This window comes from Ptychodera flava, chromosome 22 (genome assembly GCF_041260155.1).
Source record: "Ptychodera flava strain L36383 chromosome 22, AS_Pfla_20210202, whole genome shotgun sequence".
Taxonomy (NCBI): Eukaryota; Metazoa; Hemichordata; class Enteropneusta; family Ptychoderidae; genus Ptychodera; species Ptychodera flava.
In genome coordinates this window covers 8,561,602-8,581,807 of record NC_091949.1, presented here as the reverse complement: position 1 = coordinate 8,581,807, position 20,206 = coordinate 8,561,602, and the positions used below count along the sequence as shown (strand labels likewise).

The following is a 20,206-nucleotide window of genomic DNA, read 5'->3' as shown; positions in this document are numbered from 1 at the left end:
CTGCTGATAGAGTGACACAATAAACGGTCCCTGAACAAGCTGGAAAGATGCGAAGGAAAGAGTGGATGTTCACCTATTATAATCAGAAGAATATTTCAAAAGCTCGTTTAAGGGCTGGTTTTCGTTTCGCAAAACAATCTGGCAACCTTGCGACCTTTTCCAACGAAAACAAAGGCATGCGCGAAATCTCGGCTATGAGGGCGAACCCAATCGCACCTCCATAGACTCGCTACTACCATAGTAACAGGTGGCAGACGTCGGCGTCTCGGTATTAATTTGCTTCTTGAAAACACTTTTAGCGCACGTTCAATCATAACGAGATTTTAACGGAGCTCAGAAGCTAGCAATTCGCTATACACAAGGTAAGCTGTTAAGTTTTGTGCCTTACAACACACACGTTGGACAAATAGTTTCCACACTCGGCTTGCGCCAGGAGCTTGACATGACACTGACAGCTCAATCTGACCATGGAGCTAGTAGAGATCTGACGATCAAGTTCGCACTGTGCTAATGGACATCCCATTCGATTGTGTCGTGCACGTCATGCATGTTCGTTCGAAGCGATAGAATTGATTGCTTCTCTCATTGTTCAAACCCAGGCAACATTTCTTTCACGACAAATCTTTCACTTTAACAACAACAAAGCCAAGTGACTAAAATTTGAAACGTCAACCGGTGCAAAATTTTAATACTGGCGTTGCATTGACCCGAACGGAAATTTACATCGCTGCAGTCACTCATTGGATCATCGGTTCCGTTACTATCTAAGTAATTCACCTTGCTGTGGTTATGTCGGTCTTTCAAAGTAAAATACGTCTTTAAAAAGAAAAGATATGACTATATACATACTATATTTGGGAAACACCGCGCTTCACATTCCGCGGAGACTTACAAGTACACAGTTTTGCTCTCATAACTGTTTGACAGTTTCACACATATCATCAGTCAATAAAGATTCTGATTAAGATGTCTGGCGGCCGCGGCACGGTATGCGTTTATAGTCATTGCCCGTCAGCCGAGCACAAGATGAATGGTTTAGCCACAGTTCCTCTATCCATAGAGGGACTGTGGTTTAGCCTTAAATTTCGCGAAAGCAGCGCGAGCTACACGCTACTGCATTCAGGCGTACAACTGCGCAGACTGTCCAAGTTGTAATTTGCTCGTTTGTTGTTCGTCCAATACACATAGGACGATCGACGGTCGATTGAATACGGGGTGCAGGGTCTCGCACAATCGTTGTTTGGCACCTGTTTACGCGTGCGTAAGAGCAAATGACCGCGAACGATCCTGTGCAAAGTAGTTTTTACACAAAACCATTTACAATAGAGCGATGTGGTTGGCAAGAAACTGCGCTCAATAGCGACCATAATGTGTTTGTTCAAACTGTAGACAGTGCTTCGTCCTTGGAAGCCATGCTAGGCACAAAGAAGTGGCGGAGAAACAAAACAATTGTAATAAAAATTCACCGAAACATTTCTCCTGTCGCAACAAACGGTTTGGAGATGGATAATTAGAAAAATATGAGTGTAATATAAAAAATCTTGCCTTTCTATATTCTGACGATTCTAGCCCCCACCCCCACCCCTGCCAGTGAGATCTTGCTATGACATATTACTGAAGAAATGATCATCACACTTGGGGATGCATTCAGCTGGTTTAAAATTTCACTGTGATTTTCAGTGAAAGAATTACATCTAGCAAAATGAAAAAAAAAAATGTTCTTTTCTTATTTTCTTTTCAAGAAGACAAATTTTGATAAAAGGTGATGGCTGACTCGTTTAACGTTGCCAGTAATGGCAAGGACCTGCCCGAAGACAGTAGGATACCGACAGCCTCAGAAAATGAAGAAAGTGTGGAATGTATACTGAGAGGAAAGCAGTTGAAAGTAGTGCCTCCGGAAGCTTGGAAGAACACCGACGCCACAAAATTAAGCCTCCAAGGAAACAAAATCAAAGAGCTACCGCCACAGTTGCGACGTTTGAAAAAGCTTAGAGAACTGATATTGTCATTCAATAACATTGATACGTTTCCTCTTGTAGTGTGCCAATTTAAGAATTTACAGGTTTTGAGTCTCAGTCGGAACAGATTGAAGACAGTGTCTTCGCAGATCAGCCAGTTGAAAAATTTGAAACACCTTTGGCTGACAGGGAATCTGTTTCAGGAATTTCCGGAAGCTCTCTGCTCCGTGGAATTAGGCAATCTTGAAGAGCTCAATGTCTATGACAACAAGATTACAAACATCCCAGAAGAAATTTCCCTGCTAAAGAAACTAAAGATTTTGAACGTCAACAACAATTTGATCACTCAAATTCCTGAGACCATCTATGAGCTCAAGGAACTGGAAAAGTTCAAAGCCAGGGATAATAAAATCAAAAAACTACCTCCGGAATTTGGGATTGAAATGAATCACCTCAATTTGTTGGATCTGAAAGGGAATCCACTGGCGATACCTCCATCAGCAGTGTGCCAGAAAGGCATTCAAGCCATCAAGCAGTACCAGGAAGCTAGGAAAGCTGAAGTTGAAGAGGCTCGTTCCATGCGCCTGGCCAAACTCAAAGCTGATGGTCGTGCAGAATCTCTGGCAAGCATCGACTTGAAAGAGGTCCAGTTTACAGCTTCCCCTAGCGTCAAACCAAAGAAGGAAGAGCCGTATTGCATTGATGGTATTCCAGCGTATAAAGTGATGAGCGATCCACGTGGTGTTGCCGTCATTATCAATAATCATCATTTCGCGAAAGATGAAAGTCGTCCTGGCGAAAGTAAGGAACTTCCAGACAGAGACGGCACGGAGCGTGATAAAGGTAAGTAGCAATTCTTAAACGTTGATTATATCATCATTACTTGGAAAATTTTACCATTCATTTACAAGACTTTCATCTAAAATTTAAGGTCCAGAATTTCCAAAATTTAAAATATCACTCCAGGAAAATTTCTCCGTCGATTTCATCACCCAAATAAGTCATCTACCTGTTTGCTAAGAAATGAAAATGTTTTGAGTTTAACCTTTTTGCCTGTTTCTAACATACAATTTTTTATTTCCTGTCATTTTATGACATTGTTGAATCTTATCATCATGATCTATATTTAGAAAGCAATATTTCAGGAATATTATAGTCAGACCAAGATAATTGTTTGTGATCGATACACACTCTGAGTAATACAAAGTGAAAAGAATAATACAAGTAATTTAATTTTTTTTTATTAACTCTTATCGTAAAGGTTTGTTCTCGAGTGACACTGATACAAATATTGTAGGAAATGTTCTTTATATAGAAATGCAATTATTATACATAGAGTCTCATACATATTCTGAAGAAATGCATTCATTATGAAATCCCAGCTGTGTTACCTAATCAACAGATTACATGCGTATATCCATGCATGTAATATGCTCTAGCAAAATTCAAATGATTCAAGAAAACAGCAGGTTACAAATCTTCCCTACTTTTCTTTCCCATTGAAATATTATGGTTTGTCTTCCATGGTGCCTGGAGGTAAATTCAACCACCTGTTGATTCATTGCAAGGTAGACGACATGAAATATGAAAGAAATTGTTAATGTTGAGTAAAGAAGAGGCTGTTGTTATTTCTTTTCAGAACCCTCATTTAAATCATGTACTTAGGGAAAACAAGATAATCATGAGTCATATCAATTATAATTGATATGATTAATCAAGGATATGCAAATTTTTATAGATAGAGTATAAATTTTTGTCAAAGTTAGATTTGGCTCATGGGAAGACCACAGACCAATTCAGCCAATCAGCGTCTAGATAATAGCAACTACCGGTATGTTGTTCATAGTAACAGTCAAATACACACTGAACCAGACACAGAGTAAAGTTTATGTAAACACACAATTCTGGTTACAAGTTGGAACAATGCCTCGTGGCATTCACCTTGGATTTACTTAATCCTAACAGCATATCACTGCACATGTTGAAAGTGTAATGAACTTCCAACACAACTGAACAAGACTATGCCCGTACTGAGCAACTGTACAAATGAATGTAATCCTAGGGGTTCAAGTTGCTTATAAAAGTTCTAGAGGACCCCCTGAGAAAGCTTCATTGCATTCATCAGAAAGATTAGACCCAGTCTTCAGGATGCGTGTCTGCACAGAATAGTAAAGAAAGATATTTCAAAATCTATTTCAGTACTTCTTCTCTTGATTAGGACAGCTATTCCAGATACTAATGTTTGTGAGATATGTCTGGGTGACTGATAATATAACGCCAGGCTCATAAAATCTAAGAATGTCCTGGCAAAGATACACAAACGTCAGGTAAAATAAACACAAGCTCAGTCGTGCAGAACAGTTCTGATTACAAAAGGTTTCTGATTAGATTTGCAGTTCTTTAAGAGCATTCTATCATTTATTTCATGGTTTGATGCGTTTTTAAAGTAAACAGAGAAATCAGGAATCGTTCTGGCCCAATTGATTATTTCATGAATTTTACCAGCAGATCAATCCTGTCTGAGGTTACAGATGCCATTTCTGAATAATAACATGAACAGTTTTCTATCGGAAAGAGTTTTTTGAAACCAGAAATCTAAAACATGACTTCCTTGTGTTAGGTTACTGTGTCTTTTTGCAAAAAATATTTAAACCGAGTAAATTTAGAATCTGTTGTACATTAATTTTAAATTTATTATGAAAAGATTGAAAATAAATTTTTAAGTGTGTGATATTATTAAAAGAGAAAATTATTCTAACAAGAATAGTTTCACAGTTTCGTACATTTTCTTCAGCAATAAAGAATAATCTTGTTCTAATTTCTATTTACTTCACCTTGTCATTGTCGTAAAACTTAGCACAGCCACATTACAATGCCTATACATCACCATATAAGATCCGATATCTTATTTTATTATTCTCTACAATGTTCAGAGAGCTATTAGACTATGTTTTACAACTTAGCATGGCTATTTCAGTGACCCATATTGAACAGCATACCAGTACACATCCTTCATTAGAAGTTCAACAATTGAAAAAATTGATAAAAATAACTTGGAAATGTTCTAACTTTGATAATTTGCCGGACAAGACTTGTGTTTTTATGCTGTAATGAAAGTCGGCGGTTTGTTACATCATTGTTCTCAAGTCATAGAAAGCATGCAAAATTACATCTGATGATTTCAGTAAAATAAAATGCTTTGGGGACAGGTATTTGGTCTCTCAAACTTTTAAAAACTTTTTTGGTCTATCAGTTATGGGGCCTATTGTGAAGCTCATGGAGTAACTCAAATTTTTACCGGCTTATTTTGGTGATCATTGAAAATTTAACTTTTCCCCATTGAGTTAGCTTAGGGATGGTGGCCATTTTAATTTTCAAGTGTTGATAGATATTGGGTAATTTGTTACCTGCTTTTGAATGATGACCCATGAGATTATTCTTGATTTGGAAAGGGAGTGATTTAAAGTTCTTTATGAAAAGTTTGATTAAATATTTTAAATTCAAGAGCACATACTAACTTTAATAGTCACATTTTGTAATTTCCAATTTTTGTCCTTATGTTGTAAGTCTTATTTTTCAAAAGAAACTGTTTTCGTTTGACAAGATACATGTATTTGCTATATCATTTATTCCAGAAGAGTCAAGATTCTCCATCGTGAAATGTGTCCTTAGAAATGAGTATCTTATACTCTTCCGTAGTTGGAAAGCCTATCATAAAAAAGCTTGGGAATGTATCATAGCTTGCCAGTATGTTCATTCAGTATGTTTGTGTCGTTGTAGTCAGCAGATTTTTTTTATAAATGCAGATATGCTGTTTTTACTGTGGTGTAACTGTGATACAGTGGTTGAACTTGAAAAGCATTGCAAGTTGACGTTGCAACTGACTGATTTGTACATATCTGTATAACATTCCAATGTTACCTCAAAGTTTCTTTTACTGCAATCCAATATTTAAGGGCCAGTAATGCAAACTTTTGATAATTTTTTCACTATTTTTTTAATGTGAACCATAATTCATTGTTCTACTCCCCAAAGCATGTTTATATACACAGTGTTCGCGGTGACTTTTTCCTCCTCGCGTACGGCATACACATTAGTCTGCTAAAATTGCGTAATGGCTGGATTTGAGTGCGTAATTTCACTTCCGCACTCAATTGATGAAAAAACTGACTGCAAAATACAATGTGCCGTTGAATAAACCTACACTACATATTCGGATTGTACGATGTAACATTATTTTAATGAAAACAGTTTAACGAACAACATGAACAATGTTGAAACGTAAAAGCGAACGGTATACATGCGACCGTCAAAACACATCGGGCAACCCAAAAGTTAGAGTTATGGCAGCTTATCCAGACACTTCTGCAGTGTTCAAAATTTATCGGGATTCCGACGAGCTCTACCGATGAATCATTTTTTTCACGGACTCGTAGAGCAAAGTTGAAAGAAAACAGATTTGTCTGCTTCGACGCCATGCTGCATGTGTGCTTGATCAAAATTTGGGAACAGCGAGACGCGATGATCGTGCACGGTTGGCATTTATATAATTTGTCGCAACATTTCTGTCAATCACTCACTTTGTGTCATAAGTTTCAGAAACTATCGCTCGCCTGAAAATTAGCAACGTAATTCATAGGCACAGCTGACATGATAACGTGCCTAACGTGATAACGTGTGGACTACGATGCCGATTTTTCAGACAACGCCCAGAGAGTCCGAAACTTTCCACACAAAATGAGTGATTGACAGAAATGTGTTGCAACAAATTTCGTATGGTTGTCGAATAAGCTCAGTCTTGGGGAGTGCTTTCGGTGTTATCCTTTGCGTATAGAAAACGCATAACAATGAAAAAAGTGCGTAGAGAGTCAATTTCAATGCGTAAATACGCACGATTTTTGCGTGAACGCGAACTCTGTTTATATACACAGTATTAAGCTTGTCAACTCTGCCCATACGTGTGTAAACTGCATTGATATTGTTGAAAAGTGACTTCTGGTCAGGACAAGAATTAAAATGTAAACAATAACAATGCATTTTACTCATATAGGCACTATTAAGTTAGCAGGCTAAATATTGTGGGTATTTCATCATTCTTTGGGGAGAAGAAAAAGAAGTTGCAGTTAATATACAAAGTAAAAACGAAGAAAAAATAGACTAAAGTTAGCATTACTGGCCCTTTAGATACTGTTTTATCGGTTACAATACCATCTTTCAACACCATAGTCTGACTGTTAATGCTGTAATGGTGTTGAAGGACTGTGGTCACAAATTGTCTTGTAGAAATGACCTCAAAAAAGGTCATGTTTAAGCAAGAGATCAGGTGATTGATTCAAATCAGACGATTTGCTAAACCCTTAATCATTGCCCATACACAGCAGAATCAAAAAGTAGAAATGTATTCGTTACAGCGCGACCTATGAAACACTGCACTGTCTTTTTCTCCCTGTCTAAACTGCACAACATAATCAATATCCAACAAAGATCCGTTGTCAGGTTTTTACAAGCAATCAATAGACTAATGAGAAAATGACTATGTTGTTACTTTATTGGCAGAAAATCTGTTCACAAGAGACTTGGCTGGAACTTTAAACTTGTTCAGAATCCTGGCTGACCCTCAGGCTGTGTGGTCAAAATCTTTTGTCCCTAGTTTTATGAAATTTTAATTAGCATTGACTGTCAGCTAGTTATGTGTGGTTAATTAAGCATCTGTAATTAAAACTGAAAGAAATCTGCAAGTTTGAAATCGATAGGTAAGTCACACTCTGGGTTGGCCATACCTTTGTTGTCAGGAATGCTGTGTTCTTGCACTGAGTTGAAAGAATGGTATGATATAATTTAAATAGAATGAAAAAACTAAAAACAAGATCAATATATATCAAATGTAGGACACAATGGTTTGGATCAAAGATTTTGGTCAACTTCAATATTAAAGAATGACAGACATTTCACAGTATTGTGCCAGTCAGTAAAGGTAGATTTAACTTTTTGGCAAACTTACTAACCTAAACAGAGGACCAGCTGTGACATTTTAGAGTCTTTCAACATACTGGTAATTATGACATTTGCAAACACTAAAGTGTAAACGAGAGAGAGTGTTTATATATCAAAAGATAGTAAGATTATATCTCACAGAGGGAGACATGCTGACATAGAAAGATACATACATGGGCAGATTGACAGGCAGACAAACTTAGAGACAGACAAGCTAGCAGACACTGAGGTAGACAGATAAAACAGACTGATAGATCCTGATGTACACAGAAATGACGCAGGTAAAAAGTGAACAATGGACTGTCTCAGAACAGAAAGACCAAGCAGAATGTTGAAAATTTCATCTTGAAAGGAAAAAAGAAAATTATTGGACTTGTAGGTTGTACTTGGTACTGTAACTTTGGAAATATAAACTATTCTTGAATTTACCAAGTCTACATGAGGATATATTCTATAAAATTACATGCATATCACATCACATCAGAATGAAAGGAAGCCAAATATTTCAATGTTACCATTTTGAACCATGAAGAGCAAGTTTAATACAAATTTATGCGTCTAAGTCATACCAACACAATCCACTGTATTGGCAATCAATCGGTAATTAAGTTAAACACTAGTTGCTTCAACATTATTCTGACAATAAAACGAGAACAGACAACTGAAAAATACTTTGAAAATACATAAAAGGTAACTGCCAATGGTGCTCTCAGTGTGTTGGTCTTGGCAGATATCCCGCTGTTTCTCCTATTCAGTTCTGTGTCATTGAAATGTTTGCAAACATGTGATACACACAAGCAGCCCTTTTATTTGCTCACCACATTTAACAAGTTCACCCCTAATTCCCAGTAGACAGGTCCACAGTCACCATTGACAGTAGCAGGGTTTGGGCCAAACCATTGCAATGAAAGGGACAAAACAGGGACACCTCAGTGAAACTTCGTAGATGCAATAGACTACCATCTATGATGTAATATCGTCATGCCTTCCTTGAATGGTGGCTCGCCATCTCCCTCAGAAATGCATTCAACTACAGTGAAATTTGAACGATAGACAACGCTATTGAATAGTTGTGTGCAGCAGAGAATGGAGGACAAAGTTGTTTTGTTCAGCCCAGTGATTGTTGTATAAAACCCTTGGCCATAGCTCCATTATTACATGGTGATAAAGCCAGTTTCAAATCAATAAACAAATTGAAAACACAAATCATAGCCCAGTTCTGCCAAATAGAAATTCACTATCATATTCACAATGTCCATGGTTACGTTTTGAAAAAACTTGACATTTTTGACAATTTAATCCTCTGGCAATCCACAATTTTTGAAAGTTCAAAGTTGAATTTCAATAACACACCCTCCATGGCTTATGTATAATAAATGCAGTGAAGTAAATCTGGTAATCCCTTAATCCAGGCAGCTTTTCACTAGCTTTATACATTGTATCCACCATTATCTGAGATTAACAGTCTCGTCTCAGGGCATATTGGAATCAATATTTTGCTCTTCTTCTCACATAATGAAGCAGATGAGTATTGTCATTATCGTTAGATGATTTGGTATCATTTGCTGTTGTTATGACAACGAGGTGGTTGTATGCAATAAAAGAATCAGGGTCAAGAGTTGATGTGTCATTTTTAACCCTTTCAGCACGAAAGTCAACTTTTGTCACCTTTAGAAAATATACTCCAGTCAATTTTTTTCAGATTTTTTTCAAAATTTTGATAACAAACTGTAGCCAATGAAATTTGATGTCCATTTGGTCCAAAATTATAAAAAAAATTACAGAAAATTCATAAAAATTGGTAAAAATGTTGCACTAAAATTTTGGTGGGAACAATTACAGCACTCAAAGAGTCATTAAAACTTGCAAGGAAGCTGTACGGTAACAGTTAGCTTTATCAATGTCAAAGAAACCAGAGAGAATGCAGTAAATTTTAAATAGGCTTAATATCGTACTGTAAATATGGAACATCATATCTTGCAGCATATGACTCCATAATATCAGCAAACTTTACTGTTGCTTCTGAAAATAAAGAATCGATATCTCATTAATGATCAAATTCATGACTTTGTGACAAAACGCTTTAACACACAGAATGAGTACACACGTTGTAAGCTTGTAATTGTTGCAGGGATTTCAGATCAATATGGTATCCATTTGTTTTTACCCCCTGCTGTGTTGTCACTATTGACTACTATGTCTGTTGGAATCTTGGCTAACGTTCCGAACGGCATTTCTCAAATTGATTCCTTTTCAAGATGCAGTTTTCACAGTCTGTGTGTCAATAACAAAAACTGATGTCAGATCTCAGTATTATGTTTGGGATATATTCCCTACAACATATGTCTATACATTTAAATAAATATTACACAGAAACAAGCAAATTGCAGTATCATATGATGTCGTCTCAATCCAGAACTGCCAAGATATTGATTTTGATGTATGTCAGCGGAAAAGATAAAGACATCATAGCAGATTTATGAGCAATAAAATTTGACAAGTTCCTTTTGACAAGCGCAATATCCACATTTGTGGCGTTGTATACTGGTATATCTTTTGATTTGTAAACCAGTTTTAGTTAATTTGACACGGTTGTGAATTCAGTATGAGAGTTAATATGTTATCGCTAGGCAACTGCTATGTTTCAGAGATAGTGAGGGAAGTTATAATGTTTAATAATGGAATTGTAGCTGTTATTATTACACGTATTGCCAACATGATTATTTTTTTATAATTGAGGAATGAAAGCTGTATAACCCTAATCTGTTATAATATCAAAATCAGACAAGTCAGGGTAGGTCAATGTTTTAGATTTTTCTCAATCAAGTGTCAAAATACAACTTGTTACCGAACACTGCTGCCAAGATCTCTACACCAACATACATTGGCATCTGCATATACCGCCATGCTGTAAAACATGTACTCACTATAAAAAGGAAAACAAATTCTTAAAAATAGAAAGCAAATATTCTTACATAACCATGAATCTTGAGCTCCCATGGCTAGCTTGAATGGTGTACAGTCTTGATTCTGACTGTAAATATTTGCTTTGTGCAATATCTCTTATAGTGGTTATTTGGAACGTTTTGAGATAATATCACTTGAAAATACAAAGATTAGATATTCTCATCTTAAACATAGTATGAGATATTTTATTTAATCCAATCCAGTTTTAATATTGGCAGCATTTAATTTATTGGATGTTGTTTACTTCTTTTTCTTCAAACAAGTTTTCAAAACCTCAATTTTTATCATCGCCATACATTTGTCATACCATGCCCCTAAAATCATTGCTGGGTATACCATGCCATAGTTTATTATCATCGTTATCATTGGGTTGTTTTCCAAAGGTCAGAGGTCACAGACACTGCCGGGAGAGCCTTGAGTGGTAGCCATGGCAACCACCTGTTGATTCTTTATGACTATGGACTGCTCGGTGAAGTCCATTATAACTGTAGTCATCGATCCAATTTCTAAAAATAGAATAGGTCAGGCATAGAACACTGTAAAAATTGTGTTAATTGTGTAACAGGGGATGTTACTGGTCCCTGTCATTCAGTGAAAATTTATCCTGTGTAATTTTTTTTCACAGATTGATTTGTGTCACTGCCGTCAAAATGAGAAATCGCTTCTGAAAGATTGACATATTTTCTTTAGTCTATCAGTCTTTCCACTTTTACATCAACAACTACATGTATTTTTGACACACCCATAATAATATTTTACCATCATTAATTTGCTCAATTACACTAATTACTCCCAATTACTCTAAATTACCCTCCCTATATTATTTTCTCTAAAAGGTCAATCACAGCTACATCTGTAGCCATATGAAATTCTTACTTTTATTGTTTGATGCAGACATCTAAATAGATAATTTCTCATTGAAAATAATAGCCATATTGACCATATCTAGATACATTGAGGTACATATATTCCCTGTGACAGAAATTTTTACATGTTCCAGAAATTTGAGCTTTAAAATTAATTTGAGCTTTAAATAATTTGAAGACATCTCTTTCAATACTTACTCACCCATGAAGGTAAAAATTACCTCCATGCCAGAACTTACAAGTTCAAAATTACACGATCCAATACACTAGAACATGTCTATACATATCATTACTTCAGTTTACAGTGACTCGGTACCGTACTATATGTTGTGAGTTCAAATCCGATTGAAAACCTATCGTATTTTGTAACCTGAGTCAGTGTCTGGCACCCTTGAAGCTCCATTTGTTGTGAGTCAAGCTAACACAAACACACAAACACCCAGAAACAGGATATATTTGTTTTAATATCAGTGTCTAAATCCAGTTCCTCAAAGGAACAGGGTTAACCCTGACTGCCAACCCTGATCAAAATTGTCACAAAGTACCGTTTGATGCATTTTAACATTCAATGGTTGTTAAAATTCCAAAGTTGCTACTTGTGCACCATAAAGCTGACTTTTCAGTGGATGAGAAACAACATTATTTCTCAGTCTTGTCCAAAGTAAGCGACTCACGTACACCCATAAACAAAGCTGATACATGCAAACTTAAAGTCTAGTCAGTGCATTAAAGTTTGTTTACTTTTAATGTAACTTACACCCTTCTTTCAATAAATCTTAAATCTGAAAGCTTCATTCTTACTTCACTCTTGAGTGCTCACGTACACACAGGTGTTTTATAGATTCACTGACTGTCGCCTCCTAGGCTAAAAAGGCATCATCAGTTTCAATTAGAGTAAACAGACACGTTTTACGGGGCAAAAAGACGACATTTTTAGGTCTGATCTCTGATCTAACTTTGCTGCTCCATTGTATTTTACTGTTATAACTCCACAGTAATAACTTAGATCATGACAATTTTGTTGCAAGTCACTGTGTAATTCTATGCATACACTGTGTGTGTATAGAGTGAGATATTTCACATCTTACCAACGGTCCTTCTAAACAGAAGAGGTCAAAGGTTAAGCTAAAGTGGCTATTGTATGGAGACACTCAGTCCAGTGGTAGGCTAGGATACCTTCAAGACTGAATGAACACCTTTATTATGCATTTTTATTTGCTATTCATAAACTTGTAGATGTAGGATTATATATCATAAGTAACCAAGAAGCGTCACATTGAACAAGGTAGAGAATATAGCTTCCTCGTTTAATATGGTTTGATATACGATGGACATGGTGCAACTGATATTCATGTGTTTGTGAAACAGATCAATGAAAAGCCAGAGCTCAGATTACAATACACCCTTTTGGTTAAAGTGGTACGGTCCATTCAATGTGTTCTCACAGTGGTAACCTTTTCTGTAGTGTCGATCACCACAGTCTTGTGTTGCCAAGATCTGTATCTTTAGGAATGCATTACTGCCTGTATAAACCATGCAATCGATTTTTCTGTCCATCACAAATTATATCTTTTTTTTTCGTATATATATTTTTGTTGTGATGGATGAAACACTTGACCTTTGACCTCAGACAGTCACTGAAACAAACTTTTGGCATTGTATAGCAGTATGTATAAACATCCATCTTTCACGAAAACAGTAAACTCATTTACATAAGTTAAAGATGCTATTTATCATCAGAAGAGAAATTTGCAACAAAAAACTGCAACGACTACCACAATGCCATTTTCTCATTCTTCTGTTGATTTAGAAATCAATCAATGTCATCAATACCAGCATATGCGCACGAATTTGTCACTTATTTTTTGACATTTGGTCTGATGTTTACCTTCCACAAAACAAAAAAGTCCATTAATCGATTTCTAATGACTTTACAACAGTAATATACACTGACTGTACACATTGTTAAATTATTGCTGTAGTTGCTGGGTTGAAAGTTTAGCAGCTTTTGATTATTTATTATGATATCAACAAATATAGAACAAGTAAACCAAATGTACTCGCTCTAAAAATAAAGGTTTCAAAGTGCTTGTTAAGGCAGAATGCACCTTGGTGACAGATATTTTGACTCAGAACTTTTTCAATTCTTTTGTGATATATCACTAGTTGGATGGGGGTTCATTTTAAATGTCTTGGTGTAAGGAAAAGTTTTGCCGTCTTAGTTTTTCAAAAATCGAAAATTTTATTTTTCTCCATAGAGTTAATGCAGGGAAGGCGGCCATTTTGAATTTCAAATATTAAAAAATCTTGGGTAATTTGTTTCTCTAGTATCAAAATTTGCACCAAGACCCCTGATTTTTATTCTTGATTTTGAAAGACGATGCTTGAAAGATTCCTTGAGGAAAGTTTGAGCAAAAGTTTAAATGTCACTTTTGAGGCACATACTACCTTAAGACTAACTATGACATATGACCCCTAGACACTGCGTACTGATACATAATGAGACAATTGCCAAGGTACAATGGGACACCGTTCGTGCAGTGTCTAGCGCCCTCTTTCCACATTTCACATTTCACCATAACATTTTTTATCTTCAACAATTTAACAACTCCAACAGAAAAAATCTCTGAATGTGAATTACTAACTAGACATGTCAAAAAGAAAAAACTCAGCTCAACTTTGTTTGAGAATTAACATCTACACTCTTCTTGATACACTCAGTAAAACTGGCTTTTCAATTAGCTGACTCAGTGTTCATGCAGAGAGATCTGCCTGATGTTTGAAACATGCTTTGAATTCAGGCTAAGCATCTTGCCATGAAAATATAAAGTTCAAACAGCAACTTTTCTATTTGAAAAGTAAGATAATGTACATGTAAATAGCTTGATGGCCAAAGAACAATAGTTAAATCATACAATCATTGCAATTTGCCTTTTAGATAATGCTTTGATACTATACTTCAGGATTTACTTGAAATCACAATAATTATTGGTGACTTTCAGCTTCATTGAGACTTAGGAACTGCCAGCCATACCCGTTACAACAGGAATCACATCTACTTTATATACGTTACTGTACTTTTTGAATATGTCCTTGATCTGGAACATTTTTATATAATTCTGATCTGTGAGTTTGAGTTTACAATCAACAATCGATACAGAATGATGTAAGACCTGCTGTGAAGAAGTGTTTTTCTATGATGCTAGCTGGTCTCGGACAAGCTATAAAACTCACTCATAATTTTTGAGATTTGAAGTAATCTTTTAGCATTTCAAGTGAATTTAAAATATCCCAGCCATATAAATGATACCTTTATGGTAATTTCTATAGTATGTATGATATGATGAGATTTAACAAAATCTTCTGATAGACAAATGATAGGATTTTTGAAATTATTTTACAGACTTTTGTGAATATACCTCCATTTAGACTTTCATATTATTGTATTGCACATTTTATTTTCACTTTATCGACATTTTTATTTCTGTTTGTATTTTTATCACAGAGAAACTTCAGTCCATTTTCTCAAAACTGAAGTTCGAAGTCAGAGTTTTGGAGGATCTAACTTCTGATGACTTAATGGGCGCACTTATACAAGTGAGTCAACAGGACCACAAGGCATATGACGCCTTTGTCTGCTGTATCCTTACACACGGCTCATTAGGTGCAGTGTACGGCAGTGATGGCATTGCAGTCAGAATCAGTGATGTCACCAGTACATTCACACCATCCAGATGCCCCACTCTGAGAGGAAAACCAAAGATGTTTTTCATCCAGGTAGATCACGCTCATACAAGACAACTTGCGATTTGCTACTGGTGCTGAGTGATATTCATTTATGTGTTGTCAACCTTTACCTGAGGATCTAAAGCTGCTCACCCCTAATTCAGTGTAAACAGGTCCACAATCATCACTGATAACATTAGGTTTTAAACTAAACCATGATAGTGCAAGGGTAAAAAGCCAATAGTAATTTGCTCATGATTGCAACTTTTTATCAAAGTTCCTCAGAGGCTGATGAGTAGTCATGGTCCATCATACAACGTGATATTTTAAAAGGCCAGTTGTAATTGGTTGATAGTACTACTAGCATTTTCATTGAAGTTTCTCAGAAGCCAATCAGAAATCAGGTCCTTAAAACATAAACCACCACCAATAATTTGTTAATACTAATATGTTGGTAACTTCATTGCTGTACTTTTTCCCACCAAAATTTTAGTGCTACATTTTAACAATATTTAGGAATTTTTCTGTAATTTTTTTATTTTTTTGGACCAAACAGACATCACATTTCATTGGTTACAGGTTTTCATCCAAATTTTGGCAAAAATCTGAAAAAATTTGACTAGGGTACATTTTATAAAGGTGACAAAAGTTCACATCAGCGCTCAAAGGGTTAATGCTACATGCACAGTTTTGTTGAACAGAAATAAAGCTCTGGTCTCAAGTATGAATAACTTTAACTGTTGCAAAGAAAGTCAAAACTTTCACACTGTTTTGTTGCCATGACATGTCTTCAGTTTCAGATATAGTAATTACAATTTTAACGTAAATATTGTCCTGATCACTGAAAGACGTAGACTTAGACGTAGTGCATCACACTCCTACCACCCAAAAGTTTCATCCATTGAGTATACATGGATTAACATATTATGCATACTTTTCAAGCAAATTGATAATTACACCTCTAATAGTAATGGATATTATCATTTTTGTAGTCGCATTTTATTTTACTACAAACTGTACAAATTTTATTTTCTGTGGCTATTTTCTTGTGACACTTGTCGAAGAAAAAAGTTAAATTTTCCATGGTTTGTATTCCCGGCATGTCAGAATGAGGAATCCCAGCAAGAAAGCGTTGAAGAAGATTCCGTGGAAGCTGTCAATATCGGCAACGTCATTCCAGACCAGGCTGACTTCCTTCTTGGATACGCCACTGTTCCTGGCTTTGTCTCATACCGCCATTCCACGCACGGTTCATGGTATGTCGGTGCCTTGGTGGAGACCCTTGAAAAGTACGGCGACAGACTCCACATCCTGGATGTTCTGACCATAGTGAATGACGCAGTCTCGCAGGAAAGCACTTCTTCTTACGTACAGGTCCCAGCACCACAGTACACGTTGAGGAAAAGGCTTTTCTTGAACAGAGAGTAGAGTTTCTCTCTGTGTGATCTGGTGTGCAGGCATTGAAGTCTGTTACATCAGAAAGGAGTTTACCAATATTTACGTGTGATACGTCCAGTAAATCATAATTTCCTTTACTATTACCACATACTGCTAAATTGAAATGTAAATTTCAGGGATAGTACTGTAGCTGTATGAAATCTGAGTTCACCATGATCAATTTTCATTAATCCTTGAAAAATTTGGTGAATTTTGTAATAGTTTTTGTTTATGGCATCTGCAAATGAATACATGTGTGCGTTGGTGTAAATTGATCCACACTTTGATTTGTAAGACTTGTTTGTGTCATTTCACAAAATACTTACACTTCTTAATTCTTATCATAGCTGAAAGTGAAAAATTTATCAGAAATTATTTTTGATGTACCATACATGTGTGTAAACCAAGAATGTGAATATTGTCTGAAATACATATATTTGTTGATTTGTCTGTTTATCATACAGACCAGGATCTGTATGTCTTTGATAAGGATTTATTTAACATTGTAAAGTTTGTACATTGTAGATTTCACAGTAAAGTCATTGTCAGTTTTTTGACCCAGGAATTCCTTATATCAATATTTCAACATCTTTTTGAAAATATCCAGCGTTTCAAAAAGGTGTCCATCTACAAAAGTAGATCTACATGTGTGTATTCTGTACATTAATGTGAAGATAGTTTGATAATTTTATTTGTACATATCAAAATTTGTAGATATTTGTAGATTTTCTGTAGCTCTTGTAGTCTTCAATCACAAAAAATATCAAGCATTGCAAGTAAATCTTGTGTGTATATGGCAACTCCATATGTATTAACTTTGTATAGGTCAAGGAAATCACCCCAAAAAAGTTTGTTTATTTTGAGAAAGTAGCATAACAATTATGTAGACCAAATTAGCTGTGATATTAGTAATATTTGTATAGCCTGATCCAGTTTGGTGAAAAGAATATTGCCTGAATTTTTTGTGATCTCTCAATCGCTGATACATGAATATGTTCTTGCACAAACCAATGAGAGATCAGAGAGCTAGCTGTCCCACCGATCAGGGCCAGGCTACATGACTATTGCCACAATAATCCAATTCCAAAGTGCCTTGTTTGTGTCCTCTGCCTCTCTCAGTTGAAGTTCAAAGCCATTGATGGCTGAAAACTTTTATTAGTATCATAAGTAACTCATAAATTTCAGTCTCGGATTTTTTAAATTTGATTTGATATAATTCCCTGGTTCCAGGTTCCTTCCACTGTGTTGGGATAAGGAACACCTTGCATATGATGTTATTTTGAAAATACCTCAGCTTGTACGTATGCAGACAGCAATCATTGCAGTGTTAGTATTTAGTGACTTAAACATTGTACTGCTGTCAAATTCTAAATCATCATGATATTGGCATATGACATATTTTTTAAAGTGGTATTATATCCTAGCAATGTTGGTTTTAAGAACATATTATGTTGTTTGTGGCGGTAAATGTATTGCAGTTTTTTTGGATAAATTACTAATGTCTCAATGTGAAATTCAATTATGCTTAGAATACAGATTTACCAGTAATATCATTTTAGGCATAGCGATTTCTCATTTTAATTGAGAGAAGTGTGTTTAATCATGTGTACATTACCGTATTAATTTCATGTACAGACTGTCTACTGATACGATTGGCTCAAAATGTGACAGATTTTCATACCTTGTGTTTTTTCCTCTAAGGCCCTCACTGACTTCATGAAAGTATATTATTTCAAGTGATATTGATGATAGAGTAACTTTTCTACATTTGCGTGAAAGAAGGAAGCAAGGAAAGTATGCATATTTTAGAAAAAATATTGTTTCTGTGGTACATAATGGTATGTGACACTTATCATTAGATTGTTATTCACATGATAATACAATCATGGCGATTGTGATTCCATCCAGGGTATTGTCTTAATTTTCCTCAATATTTTGGAATTTAGGTCCAAAGAGGTAACAGAAATGAACTGAAGTTCAAACCTTTACTTAAATCATGAACGTGGATTAACTTGAACAAGTTAAATCGAAATAAAGTGTACATTTGATTCTGTAGAAATCTAAGGAGTGACAATTTTTATGAACTTTAACGACTCATTCATGAATATTAAATTTCTGTAGTTTTTTTAAAGCTAATAGTGTATATGTGGTGACTCAATTCGATGTACATAATATGATTAGTTGTTCTAGTAAATTTCTATGAAATAAACGATTATTGTACTGTGTGTTTTGTCCCATATAATGAGTTCTAGAGAAAGAAGTCAGGAAGTTCAATTTTTTTTACTCTCAGTATGTGTCCTTAGGTTTGTACATGTAAGATCCGTCAATAGTCAGCCCGACCCTTGTAATTGAATTCTTGGCACTGGGTTGATATGCAAATTCCACATGATATGAAGCCTTTCGTAGCATGCTTATTTATCATTTAAAGGCTTGTGTTGGCACTGGATTGTCTCATCAGAAAATTTACCACAAGATTACACTTTCAATGGAAAACAAAAATCTATCACACCTTCATAATTCCCTTAAAGACTAGAACAAAAGCAATCCCAGGGATTGCAAACAGTGCCTTTAAGGTGGTATCCACCTAAAGGACAGGTATTTGAACTCTAAAACTTTACAGTGTTATTTTGGCGTATTACTTGTAGAGGCTCATTTTGAAGCTTATGGAGTAATTAAAGCTTCCAATTTCTTAGTTTTGTGAAAATTTGGAATTTTATTTCTCCTCAAAAAGTTAACACAGGGATGGCGGCCATTTTGAATTTCAAATAGGAGCAATTTGTATCTCTGTATTAGAGTTATAATTGTCCTCTCCTCTGCTAACTTCTTGAGTACTAGTGGAAGCAGTGGTAGAGAGGGAAACGCGTATGCTGTTATGTTCTCGTACGCGGTGCCAACATTTGTTCGGTGACCGTCAATTTTTATTCTTGATTTTGAAAAAAACGGTTGAAAGTTTGTTCAAGGAAAGTTTAAGCAAAATTTTAAGTCTTTCATTTTTCGAGATGCAAAATGCCTCCTATAAATGTGACATTGTATAGCTTCATTGGTTAAATCCTCTGCTGTGCTATCAGTTATGTTTATTATATTTTTTTTGGAATGCAGTTTCTCATAATACTCTGAAAATTATGTCACAGTAATTTTAATACAGCGTATAGTAAGTGCAATGCCCAGTATTATTGTTGACAGCTTAATTTTAGTCTACTAAATACTAACGCCGCCTATCATACACATGTGTTTACTTGCAAGGCTAATATGAATTTT

At 35.5% G+C, this 20,206-nt stretch overlaps 1 protein-coding gene across 1 annotated transcript; it reads left to right on the top strand.

The window, feature by feature from the left end:
• The first annotated feature begins 18 nt into the window (after positions 1-18).
• LOC139123337 (caspase-8-like) lies at positions 19-19,184 on the top strand. Its single transcript, XM_070689490.1, has 4 exons — positions 19-362; positions 1,743-2,801; positions 15,291-15,603; positions 16,504-19,184. Exons 2-4 carry the CDS (start codon positions 1,766-1,768, stop codon positions 16,937-16,939), a joined length of 1,785 nt encoding a protein of 594 aa, XP_070545591.1. The 5' UTR covers positions 19-362; positions 1,743-1,765; the 3' UTR covers positions 16,940-19,184.
• Positions 19,185-20,206: the final 1,022 nt, after the last annotated feature.